Here is a 20,884-nt window from a genome sequence, read left to right as displayed (position 1 = left end):
CTCAGTGGATTTGTAACTGGCTGACTGACCGAACCCAAAGGGTGCTCATCAATGGTTCCTCTTCACCCTGGAGAAGAGTGACTAGTGGGGTGCCACAGGGTTCTGTCTTGGGCCCGGTCTTATTCAACATCTTTTTCAACGACTTGGATGATGGACTCAAGGGCATCCTGATCAAATTTGCAGATGACACCAAACTGGGAGGGGTGGCTAACACCCCAGAGGACAGGATCACACTTCAAAACGACCTTGACAGATTAGAGAACTGGGCCAAAACAAACAAGATGAACTTTAACAGGGAGAAATGTAAAGTATTGCACTTGGGCAAAAAAAATGAGAGGCACAAATACAAGATGGGTGACACCTGGCTTGAGAGCAGTACATGTGAAAAGGATCTAGGAGTCTTGGTTGACCACAAACTTGACATGAGCCAACAGTGTGACGCGGCAGCTAAAAAAGCCAATGCAATTCTGGGCTGCATCAATAGGAGTGCCACTGTATTCTGCTCTGGTCAGACCTCACCTGGAGTACTGTGTCCAGTTCTGGGCACCACAGTTCAAGAAGGACACTGACAAACTGGAACGTGTCCAGAGGAGGGCAACCAAAATGGTCAAAGGCCTGGAAACGATGCCTTATGGGAACGGCTAAGGGAGCTGGGCATGTTTAGCCTGGAGAAGAGGAGGTTAAGGGGTGATATGATAGCCATGTTCAAATATATAAAAGGATGTCACATAGAGGAGGGAGAAAGGTTGTTTTCTGCTGCTCCAGAGAAGCGGACACGGAGCAATGGATCCAAACTACAAGAAAGAAGATTCCACCTAAACATTAGGAAGAACTTCCTGACAGTAAGAGCTGTTTGACAGTGGAATTTGCTGCCAAGGAGTGTGGTGGAGTCTCCTTTTTTGGAGGTCTTTAAGCAGAGGCTTGACAACCATATGTCAGGAGTGCTCTGATGGTGTTTCCTGCTTGGCAGGGGGTTGGACTCGATGGCCCTTGTGGTCTATTCCAATTCTATGATTCTCCCATGTGGATTTTTAAGATCAGTGTTGTCAGCACTGACTGGCAGCAGCTGTCTCGGATTTCACACAAGGACGCCGTGACCCCACCGTCAATGGGGCCACACTGAGCCACCTGCCCTCCCATTCAGGGGGGAGCCTGGCTGGCTGATGTGGCCCTTGGCTGGTGGAGAGGAGCGCTGGGCTGGGGTCACCTGGTTCGCGCCCCCTCAAAAATTGTGGACCCAGGGACCTGACTACGCCCCTGTGCAAACCTGAGCCTTCGTTTTTTTTGGTGAAAAATCACTGTGCCATCTCACTAGCATGACAAATAATTTTTATTATGCCTCATTCTCTCTGGAGACAATTTGAATCCAGGAGCGCAGAGATGTATTCAATCTGTACATTTAGGAAGTGAAAGTTTGTGCCTTTTCTTATGTCCCAACACTCTCCTTAAAGACATCAGTTGTTCTGGCTGGTTGAGGAAGAACTGAGGTGGGACTTATCTCCCCACAAACATATTTGAACGAAGAGGCGGAATTTGATTTTTTATTTAAGCCATGGCATTAAATTATAATTTTCACCTACTCAAGGCACATTAAAGTTTTATGATGGCGTGACATTACAGGAGCGTCAACGATTTTGCCTGAGGCGTCGGGCATGGTTTCGAATGCTGCTGGTCTGGGCAGCGGAAGCAGCAACATTTATACCTTCTCTGGTTTTACATGTTATCCATGTGGTATTTGGGGAGGAAAAATGAAGCTCTGGGTAGCTATGGCCATCTTTCAATCTTTTTCTTTTTACCCTTCTTGAAGTGTTTGCAGGAGTCTGTAACCCAAAGCATTCAGAACTGACCACAGAGCACATATGCCTCGATTCAGGACCGACAAAAGAAATATCCCCCCCCCAATACATGACAGGTGGAATTCACCTGCCACTAAATGTAGCATGAATGGACTTCCGGGGTTGACGCGATCTGGGAATGGCGGATTCCCTCCGAGCTCCGGAGGGAATCGGCTCAGCAGGGGACGGGTCTTTGCCGTGCCGGCGACACGGGGACCCTTAAAACCGCAGGCGCGGAATGCCTGCGGACTGAAGACTCGGCGGGTGCCTTAAACGCCCCCCCTGATTCGCGAAGAGCCTTTTTAAAGGCTGCGGAGGGGATACGGGGGGTGGCGCGGCACTGAGAGTCCATCGCTACCTCTGCTGAGCGAAGCCGCGAGCCATGACTGGAGAGCGCTGACTTCCTTCCTTGAAATTCGGCTGAAAAAAACAACCCGTGAGTAATTTGGACTTGGTTTTTAAGAAATTTATCCACTGAATTTGAGACGATCGGGGGATGTGCTAAAAGGAAGTCCGCACCCCCTACCTTGCAGAAGATCTAGAGCAACGAAAAAAGAACTAAGCTGGAGTGCCTACCCTGTAAAGGGTGAGTTTTTAAAAAAGACAGTAACTTCCAAGATTTGGAAATTTTGAGCAGGAGAGAGGAGTGTTGGATGTTTTATGTTCTGTTGTAAACAACCCCCCCTCCCGGGCCCGGGAGCGTCCTGCTTTGGAGCTGGTTTAAGAAGTGCAGAGTTTGACAGCTGTCAAAGCTGTCAAACGGACTGTTAATAGTGGAAAATTGCTACCTAAGTTACCTCTGGATTAAAAAGAGTTACAATTGATCTAAAATTGTTGGAAATAAAGAAACAATAACAAGACAGAGGACTGTTGGGGAAAAGAATACTAAGTAACCAGATTCCCTCTAGAGGGAATTCTGTGGAATTACAATGGCTGTGGATGGAAAGATACTGGGAGAAATCGAAAGGATGTTTTATTTGGTTGGAATCTTACAAGAGCAGACTACGGCTATGAGTGAACAATTGATGACCTTGAATCCTGAAACAAGTAGTTCTGTTCAATGTAATGAGAACCTGGCTGAGAAAGAATCCACAGCTGAGCCGGAAATGATAACCAAAGAAGAGGAGAAGACAAAACAAGAAAGAGAAGAACTGAAATGGGAAAATATTGTCCAGAAGCTGACATCTGTGGAATATAAACAAGGAGACTATTGGACTGAACCTACTACAAATCTACGAAAGATCCAGAAGATGAAAGTGGAGGCCCTGGGAATCTATGAAATCAAGGAATTTAAAATAAAGAAATATAATTGGGGCCTCCACATAGACTCTGACTTTGATTATGTTCAAAATTCATGCCTTGTGGAAATTCCTCAGCAGTTGCTTGCAAATATGGGAAGAGATTTTGGACTGACTGTGAAAGAACTCTTTCGAGACGTGAAGACCGACATAAAGGATTGCCAACTAGGCCGGCGGAGAGGGACTGAAAGAGATTTGAGAGCCTCGGACGTAAGGAATCCGGGCTAATAATTGCTATTTTGGACATGTTTTTGGAAGGGACACAAACCGGGGAAGGGAGGGAGGGAAGAATCTAGTTTCAACAACACTTAAGACCATGGGATTTAGCTAACAAGATTATTATTTAAGACAAAATGGGAAATCGTTGGAAGGGAACTGAGGTCCAACTTAGAATAAATTTAATTTTGCTTTTTTTATATATATAAAGGACTAATATTAAGATGGATAAGGAAATGCCAATTTGCTGATACAAATTTGGGAATAGGGATGCAAGGGAGGGGGTGGGGGGAAGTCAATGACCAGGGTTAGAAAATAAGTTTTTTTTGGAAACTATATATGTTTGTTGTTTTATTTTTCTGTTTGTTTGTTTTTATGTTTTTCGTGTTTTTGTCTTTGTCTATATAAAATGTGAAAACCCAATAAAAATTTTATATAAAAAAAAATAAATGTAGCATGAATAATGAAGGGTCTCTCGGTGGCTATTAGCCACTGACCCCATTTTCTGAGGCAGTCTGTGGAGGCAGGGGAAGTTAAAATTGGATTTTTGGACTACTTCAATGCCCTCTACGTGGGGCTACCTTTGAAGGTGACCTGGAAACTTCAACTAATCCAGAATGCGGCAGCTAGACTGGTGACTGGGGGCGGCCACCGGGACCACATAACACCGGTCTTGAAAGACCTACAGTATGTTTCCGAGCACAATTCAAAGTGTTGGTGTTGACCTTTAAAGCCCTAAATGGCCTCGGCCCAGTATACCTGAAGGAGCGTCTCCACCCCCATCATTCTGCCCGGACGCTGAGGTCCAGCTCCGAGGGTGTTCTGGCGGTTCCCTCGTTGCAAGAAGCAAAGCTACAGGGAACCAGGCAGAGGGCCTTCTCAGTAGTGGCGCCCGACCTATGGAACGCCCGCCCACCAGATGTCAAAGAGATAAACAACTACCTGATATTCAGAAGACATCTGAAGGCAACCCTGTTTGGGGAAGTTTTTAATGTGTGACATTTTAGTGTATTTTTGGTCTTTGTTGGAAGCTGCCCAGAGTGGCTGGGGAACCCTAGCCAGATACGCGGGATACAAATAATAAATTATTATTATTATTATTATTATTATTATTATTATTATTATTATTAAAGTGCAGATGAGGGCTGTCCTTGAGGGCTTCCCAGAGATGTCTGGTTGGGAGGGTGCAAGGCCAGATGGACCTCTGCTCTTACCCAGATGGTGTTTTCTTACTTTCTCATGTCCTCTAGCCAACATGGAGCCCTACACGTATAGTTGGACTCCCACTCCCACCAGCCCTATGTAGCCTGGCCCAGGGTCAAGCATGATGGAGGTTGTAGCCCACCAACAACTGAAAACACTGTGTTGGCTACCCTGCTGTATACCAAGGACTTCCAACTGTTCCGTGTTCAGAGAACCGCTTCCACATTGACTGATTTGCTGAGGATCACTGTTGAGCATCTCCCATGGAGCCTCCACGATCCACAGAGGACCCCATGATGTGGAACGGCTGAACAACTGCCCTGCCTCTGCCTCCTCCCAAAAGGAAAACTGCCCAACCTGGTGATAACAGACTAAACGATGCAGAGAAGATAGAAAAAGAGGTGGTACTACTCTACTCTAAATGTATCCAGACCTCCAGGGCCTGGTGGACTGCGTCCAACGGTACCAAAGGAACTTTCAGGCATAATTTCAGAGCCTTTGAGAATTCTTGGAGCTGTATAGTATTAAGAACTGGGCTTTTGTTCCTTTAAGAGCACCCAAGGAAGGCAGAGGTTCCTCAGGTGCACTTTGCCTAGTGTTGCCATGACGAGGGGGGCAGTTTTGTTTATTATAAAATGAAAGCACAGCTCGTCCACGTGCAAGTCAAGAAAGCCCAGTGCTTTCACGTGGCAAGCTGGAAGGAAGGACTCTGGCTGACAGAAGTGTAGTTCAAGTAAAAATGACCTTTGCTGGAGCTTAAAGTGCATTTTAAAGGAGCGTCTCTTCCAGAGTGGCTGGGGAAGCCCAGCCAGATAATTTAATAAATTATTATTATTATTATTATTATTATTAATTTCTATGTGGGATATTTAGCTAGGGATTCAAACACACCTCAGCCTTGTATTTGAACAGCAATTTTAATAGTGGGCTACACTGCAGGGTACAGCCACATTCCCCACAACCTGCAGTATGGGGGGGGTGTCATATCGGGGAATTGGCATCACTGAGCAATTCTTTAAAATATGTTCTTTTTTATTAAATAAATAAATATCACTCTGACATAAGACCCGTGTTACAAAGGCCACAAGTTGCTGCCCTTTCCTGCTCCCTTTTGTGCCAATGTTGCCAACATTTCTCAGATGAAAATGTTTCTATTTTCATTTGAGGAGTGTTGGAGGGTATGGACTCTGCACCCGGAAGTCGTCGGTCTACTTCAAAGCTGTTGAAGGGACAGAATAGAACATGCATTTTTTAGGGGGGGGCACTTGTACACTGATGGTGGACTCAGGGGCAAATGAAGGCGTCGTGACACCCGGGGCGGGGCATCGCTACATAGGGCGCGTGTGCGGCATTGCTACATACGACGCATGCGCTGTACGTAGCGACACTGCACGTGCGCTGTACATAGCGGTTTGCCGCCAGTGCCGTACGGACAGTGCCGGGATACTCTGCTGGATCCCACCACTATCCGTACAGTGCTCAAGTGGCACCGACGGCAAACCGCTATGTACCGCGCATGTGTGGCATCACTATGTACAGCACGTGCGTGCAACGCTACACATGCGCTGTGCATAGCGGTTTGGCACCAGCGCCTGGATCCTCTTCACATGCAGCTGCGGTGGCGCAATGGCTGCTTGCGCCCCCGCGAGCCCCCGCGGGATGCCTTCTTGTCACCCCCCCAGACATGGCATCCGGGACGCACCCTCCCCATTGCGATGCCACTGGGTGGACTGTTCCAATGCCACTGATGGGGTGTAGTGCTGAATATGAATGGACGCTCTGTGTTTTTTTTTTTACTTCTTCCTCTCCCATCCGGCTATCAGAGGGGGGTTGAAGAGGGGGCCAGCCTGCCTGCCTGGCACCTAATTAGAGGAGATTAATTATTTCTTGGGTCTTCCTGCCAGTTTGAATGGCAGTTTGGGGGAAGGGATTTGATGCGCAGCACACACACGGAGAGTGAGATTTTGCTGACCACCTGGATTACAGAGAAGAGGGAAGGGGGGGGCTGAAGGAATCTTCTATCCAGCCCCAGCCCCCAGGCCCTCCCCTCCAATACATTAACAACAAAGGGAAGACATGGGTTGAAATCAAGCTTGGGTTATCTTTGTTGAGCTGGAAAAGCCGCTTCGCCATACAGAGCAGGCCATTTCTATTCAATTGTGAAGCCCAAATTTGGAAGAGGGAAAAACAAGCAAGTTTCAGGTTTGCGTGTATTTTAAATTTGTAATACTAGAAAATCCTGCAATGGGATTAAAAACCTCAACCAAGATTTTGGCTTTTTCTTCAAAAGAGATGGCTCCTTGTTTCTTCCTTTTTGTCGTCATCATGTTGCTAAAGTTGATCTCTGTAAAAAGTTAGGTATAACAAATTTACAACCCGCTTTTTAAGCAAGAGGATCTTCACAAAGCAGCATGCAAGCACCAAGACAAGTACAATCCAAAGGCATTAAAACTGGCATCGTTTGTAAAAATATAAACAGCCAGCCTGTCGCTGAAAAGAGATGGTTGCAGAGTTGGCATTCAGTTTTTGAGGTCAGCTGGTGGAGAAAGGAATAGCAACCATCTTGGGCAGTGGCGTAGCGTGGAGGGTGCCGGACGCACCGGGCGCAACATCTGGGGGTTAGGGTTAGGGGGCGCAAATCCACAGGTTAGGGGGCGCAAATTACTTGCCTTGCCCCGGGTGCTGACAACCCACGCTACGCCACTGATCTTGGGTCACCCAAAGATTCTGTCTCTCACAGCAGGCAAAAGGTGCCCGAGGGACAGGAAACTTAAACTGGTTTTAGCAGTCATTCCTGCTCCCTAGGGAGCTGTAATCCTGTGATGGTGGCTAAGGAGTATTAATAATATAGAGAATTCACTTCACCGCCCACCCCCCGGAGGGAACTGATTGTTTTGGGGGTAGGCTTGCCATATTCCGAAGAGCAAGGCCGAGCGTGGCTCTAGCATCCCCGCCCACCCCCCCAAGATTAAAAAAATATTATTATTATTTTAAAAAACCAAACCCAGGCACTTCAGTGGCCTCCGTCTGTGGAATGCTCTCCCCAAGGAAGTTTGACTGGCACCTTCATTATAGAGCTTTAGTTACCAGGCAAAAATGTTCCTTTTTATCCAGGCTTTTGGTTGATTTGATTGACATCCCTTGCCCTTAAAAATAATAATGGGGGGGGAGGGTGGTGGCTGTTTTTATTTTGATTGTGGATTTTGTGTTTTATATTTTGATTTTATTCTGTAAACTGCCCTGAGACCTGCAGCTATAAGGCAGCAGTATTATTATTATTATTATTATTATTATTATTATTATTATTATTATTAAATTCAAAAATCTGCCCAGATGGGCACACTGGCCCCCCAAAACAGGACATGTCCAGCAAAACCCAGACGTATGGCAACCCTACTTTCAGGCCGCATCCACACCATATATTTAAAGCACTATGATGCCACTTTAAGTTGCCGTGCCTTTCTTCCAAAGAATCCTGGGAGCGTTTGTTAAGGTGCTGAGCATTTTTAGGAGCCCCTCATATTCCCCTTGCAGAGCTACAATGTACAGCAGTGTTTTCCAACCTTGGGTCTCCAGCTGTTTTTGGACTATAACTCCCATCATCCCTGACCCTGGTCCTGCTAGCTAGAGATGATGGGAGTTGCAGTCCAAAAACAGCTGGAGACCCAAGGTTGGGAAACACTGATGGACAGAATTCCCTGTGAAGAGGGACTGATTGTTACACCACTCTGGGAATTGTAGTTTGGGGAGGGAGCAATAGGGGGTCTCCTAACAACTGGTTAACTGCAATAACATTATCTCTAATTTGCAGTGTATACAAATTTTTGTTGCTGTTCTTTTTTGTTTTCTACATGGGTACTATTTCTTTTCTTCTTTCCGCCTTGTCTTATTCTGTGCACCTGCAATTATGTACGGTATTCTTTATCTTTCAATAAAGAATATAAAATGATAATAATTTATTATTTCTATGCCTCCCATCTGACTGGGCTGCCCCAGCCACATTGTGCGGTTCCCAACAAAAAAATAGTAAAAGCGCAATACACCCTAAAAACTTCCTTGAACAGGGCTACCTTCAAATAAAAACAAACAAACAAACTACAGTTCCCAAGATTCTTTGGGGAAGCCAGTGCTTTTTTTCTGGGGGGGTACGCAGGGGTACGCATACCCCTAAACATTTTGTGAATCTAAGTTTGGCCTCATTGAGGGGCATTATTTCAATATGAGTAGGAAAATGAGAGTACCCCTAAACTTTTAAAGCACTACCATTAACTGTTCAAGGTGTTCTCTTGGTGCTTTAAATGTATGGTGTGTAGATGCACCCTTAAACTGGTATAAAACCAACTGATATTTTAATGTAAGCCCAGGAGAAGGGTTGCCTATTCCTGGAAACAGGGCCTAGTCCTAGTTTTGGCCTTCGTCTAGGACATGGGGGCCAGGGGCCGGATGCGGCCCAATCGCCTTCTCAATCCGGCCCAGGAAATGGGAATCAGCATGTTTTTACATGAGTAGAATGTGTCCTTTTATTTAAAATGCATAGGAATTCATTCATTCCCCCCCAAAAAATATAGTCCGGCCCCCCACAAGATCTGAGGGACAGTGGACCGGCCCCCTGCTGAAAATGTTTGCTGACCCCTGGTCTAGGAGCTCAGGGAGGCAGAAATTGTTCGCCCCCTCATCCATCTTGCATTTTATCCTCTCAAGAGCCCCGTGAGGTGAGATAGGGACAAAACAAGAATTTAAACCTCATGCATTTTGGTCCTCTTCTGACACTCTGACCACTAAACCTCCCCGCAAGACTGAGGAAACAGGGCATTCATTAAATAATAAATTAAATTCCTTAATTTATTATGTTTTTTTAACCACCTTCAGGGTGGTTCTGCCTCCGACATCCAAGCTGTCCGATTTGCAGTGTCTTCACCTGAGAGCACAACTTTGCGGGAGAAAACTGCATTTCCCTTGATGGTTCCTGCGTGGTTTTTGTTACTGTTATTTTTATCTTCCCCTCAGGTGGTTGCTCTTAGTAAAAGAAGCAAAGAAGCAGAAGCAGCGTTCCTGAGTGTTTACAAGCAACTGATTGAAGCTCCAGGTATGGTTCGCCTCGGCTCCTTTCGCGGAATTGCTTCTAAAAGGGCAGAAATGTTGTTCTGAGCGCCTAGTTATGATTATCCAGAAGCTTTTGCTCACAGGAGCATCCTCAGGACGCCTTTGTTAAGTTGTGGGTGAATATCAGACGACACAGCGATTCTTCAAACAGCTCTTGTTTATTGACAGGCCAGGCCAGAACTGAACTGAAGGGTTCAGTCAGCCTGCTTATATAGAGCTCCAGTACAACGTAACTGTAACAACTTTCTAAAACTATCCAATCACTGAACGTCACTTTCGATCCCTTATTTGCATAACTATCTACAGTATCCCCCTGCTGGCCCAGGGTGAGAACTTCAGTACATAACAGCCTTCGCTGAGGAGGTGCCGGCTGACAAGATGCCTAAGCCTCTTTTTATATTAGCGGTGCCATGAAAATGATAACCACAAAACCGGCCTTTTCATTCCTTGCAGTGCATCCTCACTTCCTACTTATGTGTGTCATCAGAGCTGCTTGCTGGGGGCGTTCCAGATTTCCTCAGTACCCGGAGTCAATTTGGATCTCTCCGATTTTATTTTTGAAAGTTGCTAGTTCTTGTGATGGTGAATATTTGCTAAGTTCTAACTTAGTCCTTATTTGAAGGCATGCTTTGTTACGTCACAGTAGACCCCTCCTGGGAGAATGTGAAGTGGGAATGCCTGTTCTAAGATGCTGTCTGGCTGTTGTTTCTATAAGTCAGGCATAGGCAAACTCGGCCCTGCAGATGTTTTGGGACTACAACTCCCATCATCCCTAGCTAACAGTTGTCAGGAGTGATGGGAGTTGTAGTCCCAAAACATCTGGAGGGCCAAGTTTGCCTATGCCTGCTATAAGTACATATATTATTGTAATGATATTATACAATACATATTAAAATTACTATTACACAGTATGATGACATATTGCACAGGGGTTATGTTGGGGGGGTGTCGATGCAAAAGCACGTACAGTGGTACCTCGGGTTACATACGCTTCAGGTTACAGACGCTTCAGGTTACAGACTCCGCTAACCCAGAAATTGTACCTCGGGTTAAGAACTTTGCTTCAGGATGAGAACAGAAATCGTGCTCTGGCAGCGCAGCGGCAGCAGGAGGCCCCATTAGCTAAAGTGGTGCTTCAGGTTAAGAACGGACCTCCGGAACGAATTAAGTATTTAACCCGAGGTACCACTGTTTACTCAGACTACCCCTGTGTGACCGGAAGGACCGTCCTTCCAGAGCCAGTGCACAAGGTGAGCTATGCCCCCCCCCAAAGCAAAACAGAGAACTTTTAAGCTTTCTGCCTTGCTTACCAGGCTCCAGGAGGCTTGCAAAATATCGTGAGTCCCTCTGAGTTCCTGCAAGGTCTCAGGAGAGCATCCCAGAGCCCAATCAGCAAGGTGGGAAGCTCAAAAGCTGTTTCCATGCCAGGAGAACCCAGCACAAAATTAACTTTTCAGCTTGCCACCTTGAGTGCAATTAATTTGCACAGTTGCAGCCAGCCAACATTCAGCCACACAAGGTCAAAATTGCGCAGCTTAATCATGCATAAGACTGTATCATATATATTATATAATAAGTATATTATATATTCATATTATAAAATGATAGGCCAGGTTCAGCTAACTAGTCATGCCAGCAGAAGCCCACACAAGGACTAATGCAACAGGGATTTCCCTCCTCTCCCCCCCCCTTGCAGCCCCCTCCAAAAGTAAAATTGGCTTGGCTTAGAGGTGCCGGGAAAACCCCTGGAGGAGAAAGCAGATCATTCCATTGGGTTAGCAGAAATCCTTCGGCTGATGGAGCAATCTTCTTAGCGCTGTGCGGAATATCTCCCAATAATAGAAATAATAATGTTGCCTGACTAATCAGTGACACATGTTTTTGTCCCATTAAAGTTGGCAGACCTAACTGATAGGTGGTCACTGAAACTGTCTTTTCCTGGTGTGGGCATTTGGACCATAGGGTGCAAAGTTTTGCCGGAGTGGTTTTATCGCTGAGCATCCGTCTCTCCACCTGCCCCTCCAGTGTTTCTGACTTCATTTTCCCGCTGCGTCGGGTCTCGCCTATCGCTCCCCGCATGGCAGGAAGGGCTCGCGGTGAGCCGGTGTCCCCTGTGTTCTTTTTGAAGAGGTAGCAGAACAGACAAGAGGAAACATCTTTTGCTATCTCTGTGTTTCAGTGCCTGAGCCAAATCTGTCTTGACAATAAAAAAGGAATACATTTGCTCTCGCCTTGTAATAATGCTGCCGTGATCCGCGCTTGTCTCTTTGACAGCAAGTTAACTAAGATGACTGAACTCCCTTCACAGCAAAGGGGCAGACAATGGAATTTAGATTTGATGGGTTCGGGGGTGGGTTGGAAGTGTTGCGATGCATATGGCCATACCTCTCAGGTATTCCTTGTTGTGAGTAGCATCCGTGTGCATTTGACAAAAGGATTATGGAGCTGTGAAGCAGGAGCAGTGTTTATCCACCTTTCCTTTACAACTTGCAAGCCCAGATTTTGGAACTTGAAATCCGGAAGGGAAACAACTACCTAGTCCTCATGGCTGTGAAGTTAAGCTTGCAAACAGGTGAGCTATGCCTGATTGAATGTCAGAAGTCAGTGAGGGGGCTGAGCGGAGGTTCCATTGTTTGACGCTCAGGGTGGAGCTCTCTGCCGATGTTGATTAAAATATTTTTCATTCCTTCTTATAAATGGTTTCACTGCAATCTGATTCCTATATGCTTCTACCGTATTTTTTGCTCTATAAGACTCACTTTTCCCCTCCTAAAAAGTAAGGGGAAATGTGTGTGTGTCTTATGGAGCGAATGCAGGCTGCACAGCTATCCCAGAAGCCAGAACAGCAAGAGGGATTGCTGCTTTCACTGCGCAGCGATCCCTCTTGCTGTTCTGGCTTCTCAGATTCAGAATATTTTTTTTCTTGTTTTCCTCCTCCAAAAACTTGGTGTGTCTTGTGGTCTGGTGCGTCTTATAGAGCAAAAAAATACGGTAAACGGCACTGAGTTCAGCAGGAATTACTCTGAAGTAACTCTGAAGGATTGCAACCTAAATATTGCAGCTCCGTTTACCGGCTCTATAAATTCATTCCAGCTTTGTTTGTTTTAGTTTTCTAGAGCCAGTGTGGTGTAGTGGTTAAGAGCGGTAGTCTCGTAATCTGGGGAACCGGGTTTGAGTCTCCGCTCCTCCACATGCAACTGCTGGGTGACCTTGGGCCAGTCATACTTCTTTGAAGTCTCTCAGCCCCACTCACCTCACAGAGTGTTTGTTGTGGGGGGGGAAGGGAAAGGAGAATGTTAGCCGCTTTGAGACTCCTTAAAGGGAGTGTAAGGCGGGATATCAAATCCAAACTCTTCTTCTTCTTCTTCTTCTTCTTCTTCTTCTTCTTCTTCTTCTTCATGTGTGTCCAGTCCAGTGTGGCAGCTCTTATATTATCTGCAAGGACAAAAGAGGTCCTAAGATTTGATCAGTAACACTCGCCTCACGAGAGCTTCCAATGAATATTCTGACTAGGAACATTCGGGGTTATCCAACAGTGAGAAAAAAGACCTTTTGCAGAAACGAACAAATACTCAAAACTGCAGCTATGAATAAATTAAGAGAAGTGGCTCAAAGATGAAATAGCTCTGATAGTATACAACTCAAAATAAAAACAATACTAAAATAACATTTTGTTTTTTGAAGTGGCACAAAGCTTACATGGCATGCTGCAATGTTGCACATGGTTATCATGTGCCACACATGACAAGATCTGATTCCCTTGCATTGCTTTGATTTACATTAGTAGAACGCCCCCCTGGTTTAGGTGGGAGGGAGTGATAAAAGGAGACCGGGGAAAGTGGGGTGTAAGAAAGTCTCACAAAGTTCTGATTTTTCTCGTGATTTATAGTTTTGATGGGGGGTTTGGGGGGAATGCAAAATGTCAAATAATTTGTTGGAAGCTGCCCAAAGTGGCTGGAGCAACCCAGTCAAATGGACGGCATATAAATATGTTGTTGTTGTTGTTGTTGTTGTTGTTTGCTGGTGCCTTAAACACATGCTTAGGTAAAGGTAAAGGGACCCCTGACAGTTAAGTCCAGCCGTGAACAGCTCTGGGATTGCGGCGCTCATCTCGCTTTACAGGGTGAGGGAGCGTTTGTTCTAGGTCATGTGGCCAGCATGGCTAAGCCATTTCTGGCGCAATGGAACACCGACACCAGAGCAGCGCACAGAAACGCCGCTTACCTTCCCGCTTACCTATTGATCTACTTGTACTTTTTGGCGTGCTTTTTGAACACATGCTTAGTCAGCTTATTAAATAATCCAGCACTGTGATGGTCCACGACTGGTGCCCATATTCAGGGTCCACTCAGTCACCAATAGAAATTTAGAAATAGACAGCATTGCCTCTTATGATTGGCTAGCAGTAGAATGGTGCTCAATTGGCCAGTCCTCCTTTTCTCCTTTCCTGATCAAGGTGACTACTTTTGCTGCACTCAGGGTCAGCTGCAAGAACATGGCACACTCTTGAGTCTGTTTCTGTGTCTGACCCCACCAGAGTCTCTGACCAAATCAGTCCTCCGCTCACCTCCTTGCCCCGGAACCAAACCCTGGCCCGCCAGAGTGCCGCTTAGCTGAGTCTGCTGAACTCCTAACTGCCAGAGACCTGAAAGAGAGCTTTTGCAAGGATGTTCATTCATTTTCCAGGAGGCAGTTAGGAGTTTGGGCAAAGCGGGTGTATGTCTGTTCCCTCCCCTGTCTTTAAATTTCTTCATGGAGCGTGAAACTATGAGGACTATATGCTCTGCGATGGGTCAAACCCGCCACACACCACAATTTCCCAATGCACCCTTGCTCCTTTTCCCCTGCATGCTCCTCTCCCCAAGAATGAATCTTTCCCTGCAGGTATTCCACCTATAAATACATGTATATTTGTCGACAAGCAAATTCTTTGTAGAACATTTCAGAAGCAACAAACAAGTTCCTGATTCAACACTTTTTAAGACAGATTTCTTCGAGGGGTAGTGTGTTTCTTTGGTGTTGTGTGTGTGTGTGTGTGTTGAATGGCTTCTGCCAATGCAAACCTCAAGCGGAGAAAGGCAGCGAGAAAGTCTGATTGCTCAGCAAGTATTTTGATAAAGTGAGCCCGGGCTTGTGTGTCTGTAATTACGGGAAGAAGGAAAAAAATCATAAATCTTCTTGATATTGTTCAGACAGATGTGGCATGGAGGAGAGGGACGGGTGTGTGTCTGCGTTGGGCTGGGAGGGTGGCAGGGAAGGGAAGCAGTAAAATCGTGTTAAAAGCATAATTAATGTCATTGTTGTCGAGGATGGTTTGATTTAAGCCTCCCTTTTGACTTGCATGGTGGTGATGGATGATTTCTTCATTGTGTTTTAGCTTTCATGGGGGCGGGGAGATCCAAACAAACCACAGACTGGTTGGAGAAAGTAACTTGTTAAGAAAGGGCAGGGCTAGGAATATGTGGGATGCATACATTATAATAGGCGCCAGGATTCAGCTTCCTTGGGATCCCAACTTTCAAGATTCTAGATCGCTGAAGAATTGATGCTTTTGAATTCTGGTGCTGGAGGAGACTCTTGAGAGTCCCATGGACTGCAAGGAGATCAAACCTCTCCATTCTGAAGGAAATCAGCCCTGAGTGCTCAGTGGAAGGACAGATCCTGAAGCTGAGGCTCCAGTACTTTGGCCACCTCATGAGAAGAGAAGACTCCCTGGAAAAGACCCTGATGTTGGGAAAGATGGAGGGCACAAGGAGAAGGGGACGACAGAGGACGAGATGGTGGGACAGTGTTCTCGAAGCTACAAACATGAGTCTGATCAAACTGCGGGAGGCAGTGGAAGACAGGAGTGCCTGGCATGCTCTGGTCCAGGGGGTCACGAAGAGTCGGACATGACTAAACAACAACAACAGACCTCAAGATATATATTTGCAAGGGCCTCTTGTAATGAAAACTCAGGAGCTGTTCCAGCCGGGGAGCTCTTATATTCTGTCCTTGCCCCCAGCTGCAGGAGAAAACAGGTTGGGCAGAGGAAAAGCAGGATTCTCATCTGTGTGCTGTAATCTGGCTGCTTTTGCACATACAAACCTCTGCCAGAAATTTGTTACTGTGGTTGAGTTCACATGTGCATGTGTTATATTTGAACCTGTGGAGTACAGAGGCTGCTCCTCTGCATTGTTCTTCATTATGAACATGCCTCTTAGGGCGTTGTTGGGAGTAATGCAACATTTAAAAAGGAGAAGGAAATGTCTCCCAAAAGCTCAGTAATACCTGATACTGTTGGGTGTGATGTCATTGGACTGCATTAATTGCAAGCGGCATATGAAGGCATTTGTTAACGTGGGGCGACCGTGCAGTGTGAAGGGTCTCTTGATGCAGGCAGGATGTTGAAAGATGGTGAACGGAGCCCAGGTTGGTCTTGCTAAGATCAGGATTAGCGACACCACAAAGTCATTTCAAAAGGAACAGTTAATGTACAAGGGGCAAGGGGAGAGATGCAAGACTTGTTACGGAAGCTTCTATGCCTTCTAAAAAGAGGCCAGCATTGTCTGGTTGATTTCTGCATCGCTTCTTCATTTTGAAAAGAGACAACAGAGGTGGGCAGAAAGCAGGCTTGCAAAATAGCAAGCTGTGAGGAAAGAAGGTTTGAGCACCACAGAAGAGTGAGACTGGCCAAAGACACCGAGACAGAGAGTCTTTGCCCATGCAGCCCAGCTGTCACGGCCCCAGAGAATCCTTGGAGGCAAAGTCTGCCAATGAGGCGTCCCAGGAGGAGATGGATCCACCCCCTGATCCATCCCATGTGGAGCCCATATCTCATCCCCCGAACCCCATGGGGACATACTGTTGGTCCACAGATTTCTTGGGGGATCAGGGAGGCCCTTAGGAGACCACCCAACAGCTTGAAGAAGCTAGTTGCTACAGAGGAAGGCACAATGACTATGACTAATCACATGTAGCATTCATGGGGCATGATGCTGATGATGATGCTAATACCCCACCTTTTTCCCAAACAAGGACTCAAGGTGGCTTACAGATAAAATTGGTAAAGGTAAAGGGACCCCTGACCATTAGGTCCAGTCATGGCTGACTCTGGGTTTCTGGCGCTCATCTCGCTTTATTGGCCGAGGGAGCCAGCGTACAGCTTCCGGGTCATGTGGCCAGCATGACTACGCCGCTTCTGGTGAACCAGAGCAGCGCACGGAAATGCCATTTACCTTCCTGCCGGAGTGGTACCTATTTATCTACTTGCACTTTGACGTGCTTTCGAACTGCTAGGTTGGCAGGAGCAGGGACCAAGCAATGGGAGCTCACCCCGTCACGGGGATTCGAACCGGTGACCTTCTGATCGGCAAGTCCTGGGCTCTGTGGTTTAACCCACAGTGCCACCGGCATCCCACTACAGATAAAATAGAAGTGGCTAAAAACATAGGGGGGGGAAACAATTCATAAGCGGTTAAACACAAATAATTAATGTGTGTGTGTGTGTGTGTGTGTGTGTGTTTGTGTTTGTGTATTAAAACATGCAGATAATTACAATACAAATGTCACAGCACCATCCCTTTCCTTAAAAATAGTCAATTCCTTCCTAAAAGCCTCTTGGAATAAGAAAGTCTTCACCTGCCAGTGGAAGGACAACAAGGAGGAGCCAGTCTAAAGGGAGCTCCAACGTCTGGGACCAGCAACCAAGCATACCTAGCCCAGGCTTTGAAGATCTGCCTGTTGCCTCAGGATACTGCTGGGACAACTTTTAGGATCTGCCTCAGCGGTGGGATCATTAACCCCTGTTCTGAAACTCGCACCTAGGTCCCTCTCCAAGGTGCTGATCTTGCCAGCTTCACTTTCTTCTCTGCCTAGAATTCTGGAACTACTGGCGTCCTCCTTGCTTGTGCCAACACCTGTCTGCACAGGTGGGTATCCCCATGGATTGGGACACCATTGTTGTCTACTCTGACTGACAGCAGCTCTCAAGGGTGGAGAAGGGACTGAACCTGGAGCTATCTATGCATGCAAAGGACGTACCCTATCACATTGCTGTGCGGCCATTTGAGGAAAAGGTAGCCGGCCTTTTAATGAAAGCACAGTTTGGAAAAGTTCCGGCAACCAAAATGACCATGGGGGTGGAGCAACTCTCCAATGAGGAAAGGTTGCAGCATTTGGGACTCTTTGGTTTAGAGAAAAGGTGAGAAATAGGTGGTGGGATAACAAGGAGGGAGCCAGCCGGACCTCTCATGGGAGAGAGTTTGGCTGCATGAATGGTGTGTCATGGGTCGCCAACATGGTGACCTCCGGATGTTGATGAACAACAATTCCCATCATTCCAGATCCCTGGGAGTGGGTTACCCCTGCTTCAGATGGATTAACAGAGAAGAGGTTTCCCAGTGTCTGACTAAGCCCAGAAGCAATTTGTCCCACTAGGGCGGCAAATAGATCCAAGAAACCTCTACCCTCACCAATTGCCATATTGAGCACTCTGAAAATTGCATTTAGTTAAAATCAACAACATGGTTTGAGGTTTCATTCATATATACATATAAATATACATATGCATATACATACACGTACACATACAGAGAGAGAGAGAGAGATGAGTTTTTGTGAAGGCTGAAATGTACGTCAGCAGGGCTCTGGGCATGTCTGTTCCTTTGCAACAGGAGTGTTGTTAGGGGGTGAAGTGGGATGGGGAGTCTTTCCTGCTGGGTGTGGGATCTTCTGCCCCTTCTCCTCTTCTTATAAACTAAACTAAAAATAAACAATGCACCAGGTCCCAGAGCAGGCGACAACAATTGAAAATATCAGAAACAGTTTAAAACAAATCACAGTCAAGGGAATATGGTGGGTCCTGAAAACATGTGTCTCAGGTGTCAACGGCCAGGTAAAGAGCCGCATACTGCAGAAACACACCTCTGTGGGGAGGGGCTGTCATTGAGACGGCCCTCTTCTGGGTCACCAACACCCCAGGCTTCTGAGGGTGATGGAATTACCCTATGAAAACCCTGTGGGGAGGGAGGTGGTCTTTCTGATACTTGCATTCCAACATTAGTTACACTCAGAGTAGATCCATTGAAATGAATGGACCTGACTAACCGAACAGTCATAACTGTTCCTGTTTGGAAGTAAGCCTTATACAGTTCAATGGGACTTACTCCCTGGTAAATAGGATTTAGGATTGCAGGCTGTCTTAGGTGGGTATATTTATAAAAAATAAAGAAAACTTGCTCATAGGGTAGCCGATCTAGTGAGACTCCAACCAACCACTGTCTTAATTTGCTTAGAGACCTGAATTTGCATCTATTAGCATACACAATTTTATGCAATTTTTTGGCATGGCTTTGTACCCTTAGTCTATGAAGTATCTAGCAATCCCCTTGTTTCGCAAGACACTGTCAAAATGCGTTTTATTTTCTTCTTCATCTACCTGCATTGTGTGTGTGTGTGTGTGTGTGTGTGTGTGTGTGTGTGTTTTCCTGGAAGCCCTACAGAGTCAATACTTTATTACCCAAAAGGCTGACTTGAACAGAGAAGGGGAAAGTCATCCCCCCCACCGTACCTTTTTTCTGGTTGATGCAAAAACTGTTTCCAGAATAAATTGGGGGTTGCAAGTAATGTTCACCAGCACCTCCTCGTGGCCGGACGTCAAATAGGTGATCTAGATAGCAAGGCTTGTTTCAAAGACCGACTTCACTGAGTTTGGTCTCTTCCTGCGAACGTTCCATCGAATGCAGTCAAAGTAAATTAGCCGTTAGTGGTCTCAGCCCATAGCAAGCATGGCTTTAAAGTACTATTTTGTTATATATTTTTCCGGCTTTGCCAGAAAAGTTCTCACGGAGGGGGAGAAAGGTATAAATAAGAGTGGTCTCTTAGAGAGAGCGACTGTGCCATCTCAGAATGATTCATTAATTTGAAAGAGTTCCCCCAGAGAGCATAAATATAAAGTATCCGGGGAAAGTTTGTCTCAGCTTTGGGCATCAAAGGAGGCTTCAGTTAATAATAATAATAATAATAATAATAATAATAAGAATAAGAATAATAAGAATAATAAGAATAATAACAACAACAACAACAACAACAACAACAATTTATTATTTATACCCCACCCATCTGGCTGGGCCTCCCCAGCCACTCTGGGCGGCTTCCATAAAAACCAAAAATACAGTAAAATATCACACGTTAAAAACTTCCCTGAACAGGGCTGCCTTCAGATGTCTTCTAAAAGCCATATAGTTGTTTATTTCCTTGAAATCTGATGGGAGGGCATTCCACAGGGCGGGCGCCACTACCGAGAAGGCCCTCTGCCTGGTTCCCTGTAGCTTTGCTTCTCGCAATGAGGGAACCGCCAGAAGGCCCTCGGCGCTGGACCTCAGCGTCTGGGCAGAATGATGGGGGTGGAGACGCTCCTTCAGGTATACTGGACTGAGGCCGTTTAGGGCTTTAAAGGTCAGCACCAACACTTTGAATTGTGCTATCCCACCCCAATTGACTCTGGGAAGAACCCTCTCCCCTCCTGCCCCTCTTTCTTATACCGCTCTTCAATATTAAATTGAATAACTTTATTGTCACTTGTACAACTTGTATGCAGTGAGATTACACGGGCACCCCCCCACTCAGCTCTCTTAGTCTTAATTCCCCTCGTTTACTGACGCACACCCACCAAACCTGAAAGTCAGTTGCCCTGTTGTTATCTTTTCATTCAGCAGCCTAACAGCCCACGGATAGAAGCTATTCTTTACCCTGTTGGTGCGACTAATCGTGCTTCTATATCTTCTGCCTGAGGGCAGGAGATCAAGAAAGTGCCGGCCAGGGTGTGAATCATCCCTGAGCATTTTCCTCACTCTCCTGAGGCAATGTTCTTCCGCTATTCCACCCAGCGTATTCACGGGACAGCCAGTGTGGTGCAGTGGTTAAGAGCGGTGGACTCGTAATCTAGTGAACTGGGTTCGATTCCCTGCTCCTCCACATGCAGCTGCTGCGTGACCTTGGGCTAGTCACACTTCTCTGAAGTCTCTCAGCCCCACTCACCTCACAGAGTGTTTGTTGTGGGGGAGGAAGGGAAGGGAGAATGTTAGCCGCTTTGAGACTCCTTCGGGTAGTGATAAAGCGGGGTATCAAATCCAAACTCTTCTTCTTCATAATATCTTGTGCTGTATTCACCACCCTCTGTAGGCACTGATTCCCTTAGTGTGACAGAGTCATGGGCATTGTTCAAACCTAAGAATAGTCTAGCTGGAT

At 46.2% G+C, this 20,884-nt stretch overlaps 1 protein-coding gene across 1 annotated transcript in view; it reads left to right on the top strand.

Moving 5' to 3' along the window:
• The window catches only part of CUX2 (cut like homeobox 2), a 243,822-nt gene that overhangs the window by 165,001 nt on the left and 57,937 nt on the right, over nt 1-20,884 (top strand). Inside the window, exon 4 of the mRNA XM_082229785.1 lies at nt 9,560-9,638. Within this exon, the coding sequence (XP_082085911.1) occupies nt 9,560-9,638 (79 nt within the window). The remainder of the gene's footprint in view (nt 1-9,559; nt 9,639-20,884) is intronic.

Source organism: Podarcis vaucheri, assembly GCF_965113315.1.
Source record: "Podarcis vaucheri genome assembly, chromosome: 7".
Taxonomy (NCBI): Eukaryota; Metazoa; Chordata; class Lepidosauria; order Squamata; family Lacertidae; genus Podarcis; species Podarcis vaucheri.
Note: the sequence above shows the minus strand (reverse complement) of the source record. Positions and strands in the feature narration are given on the sequence as shown.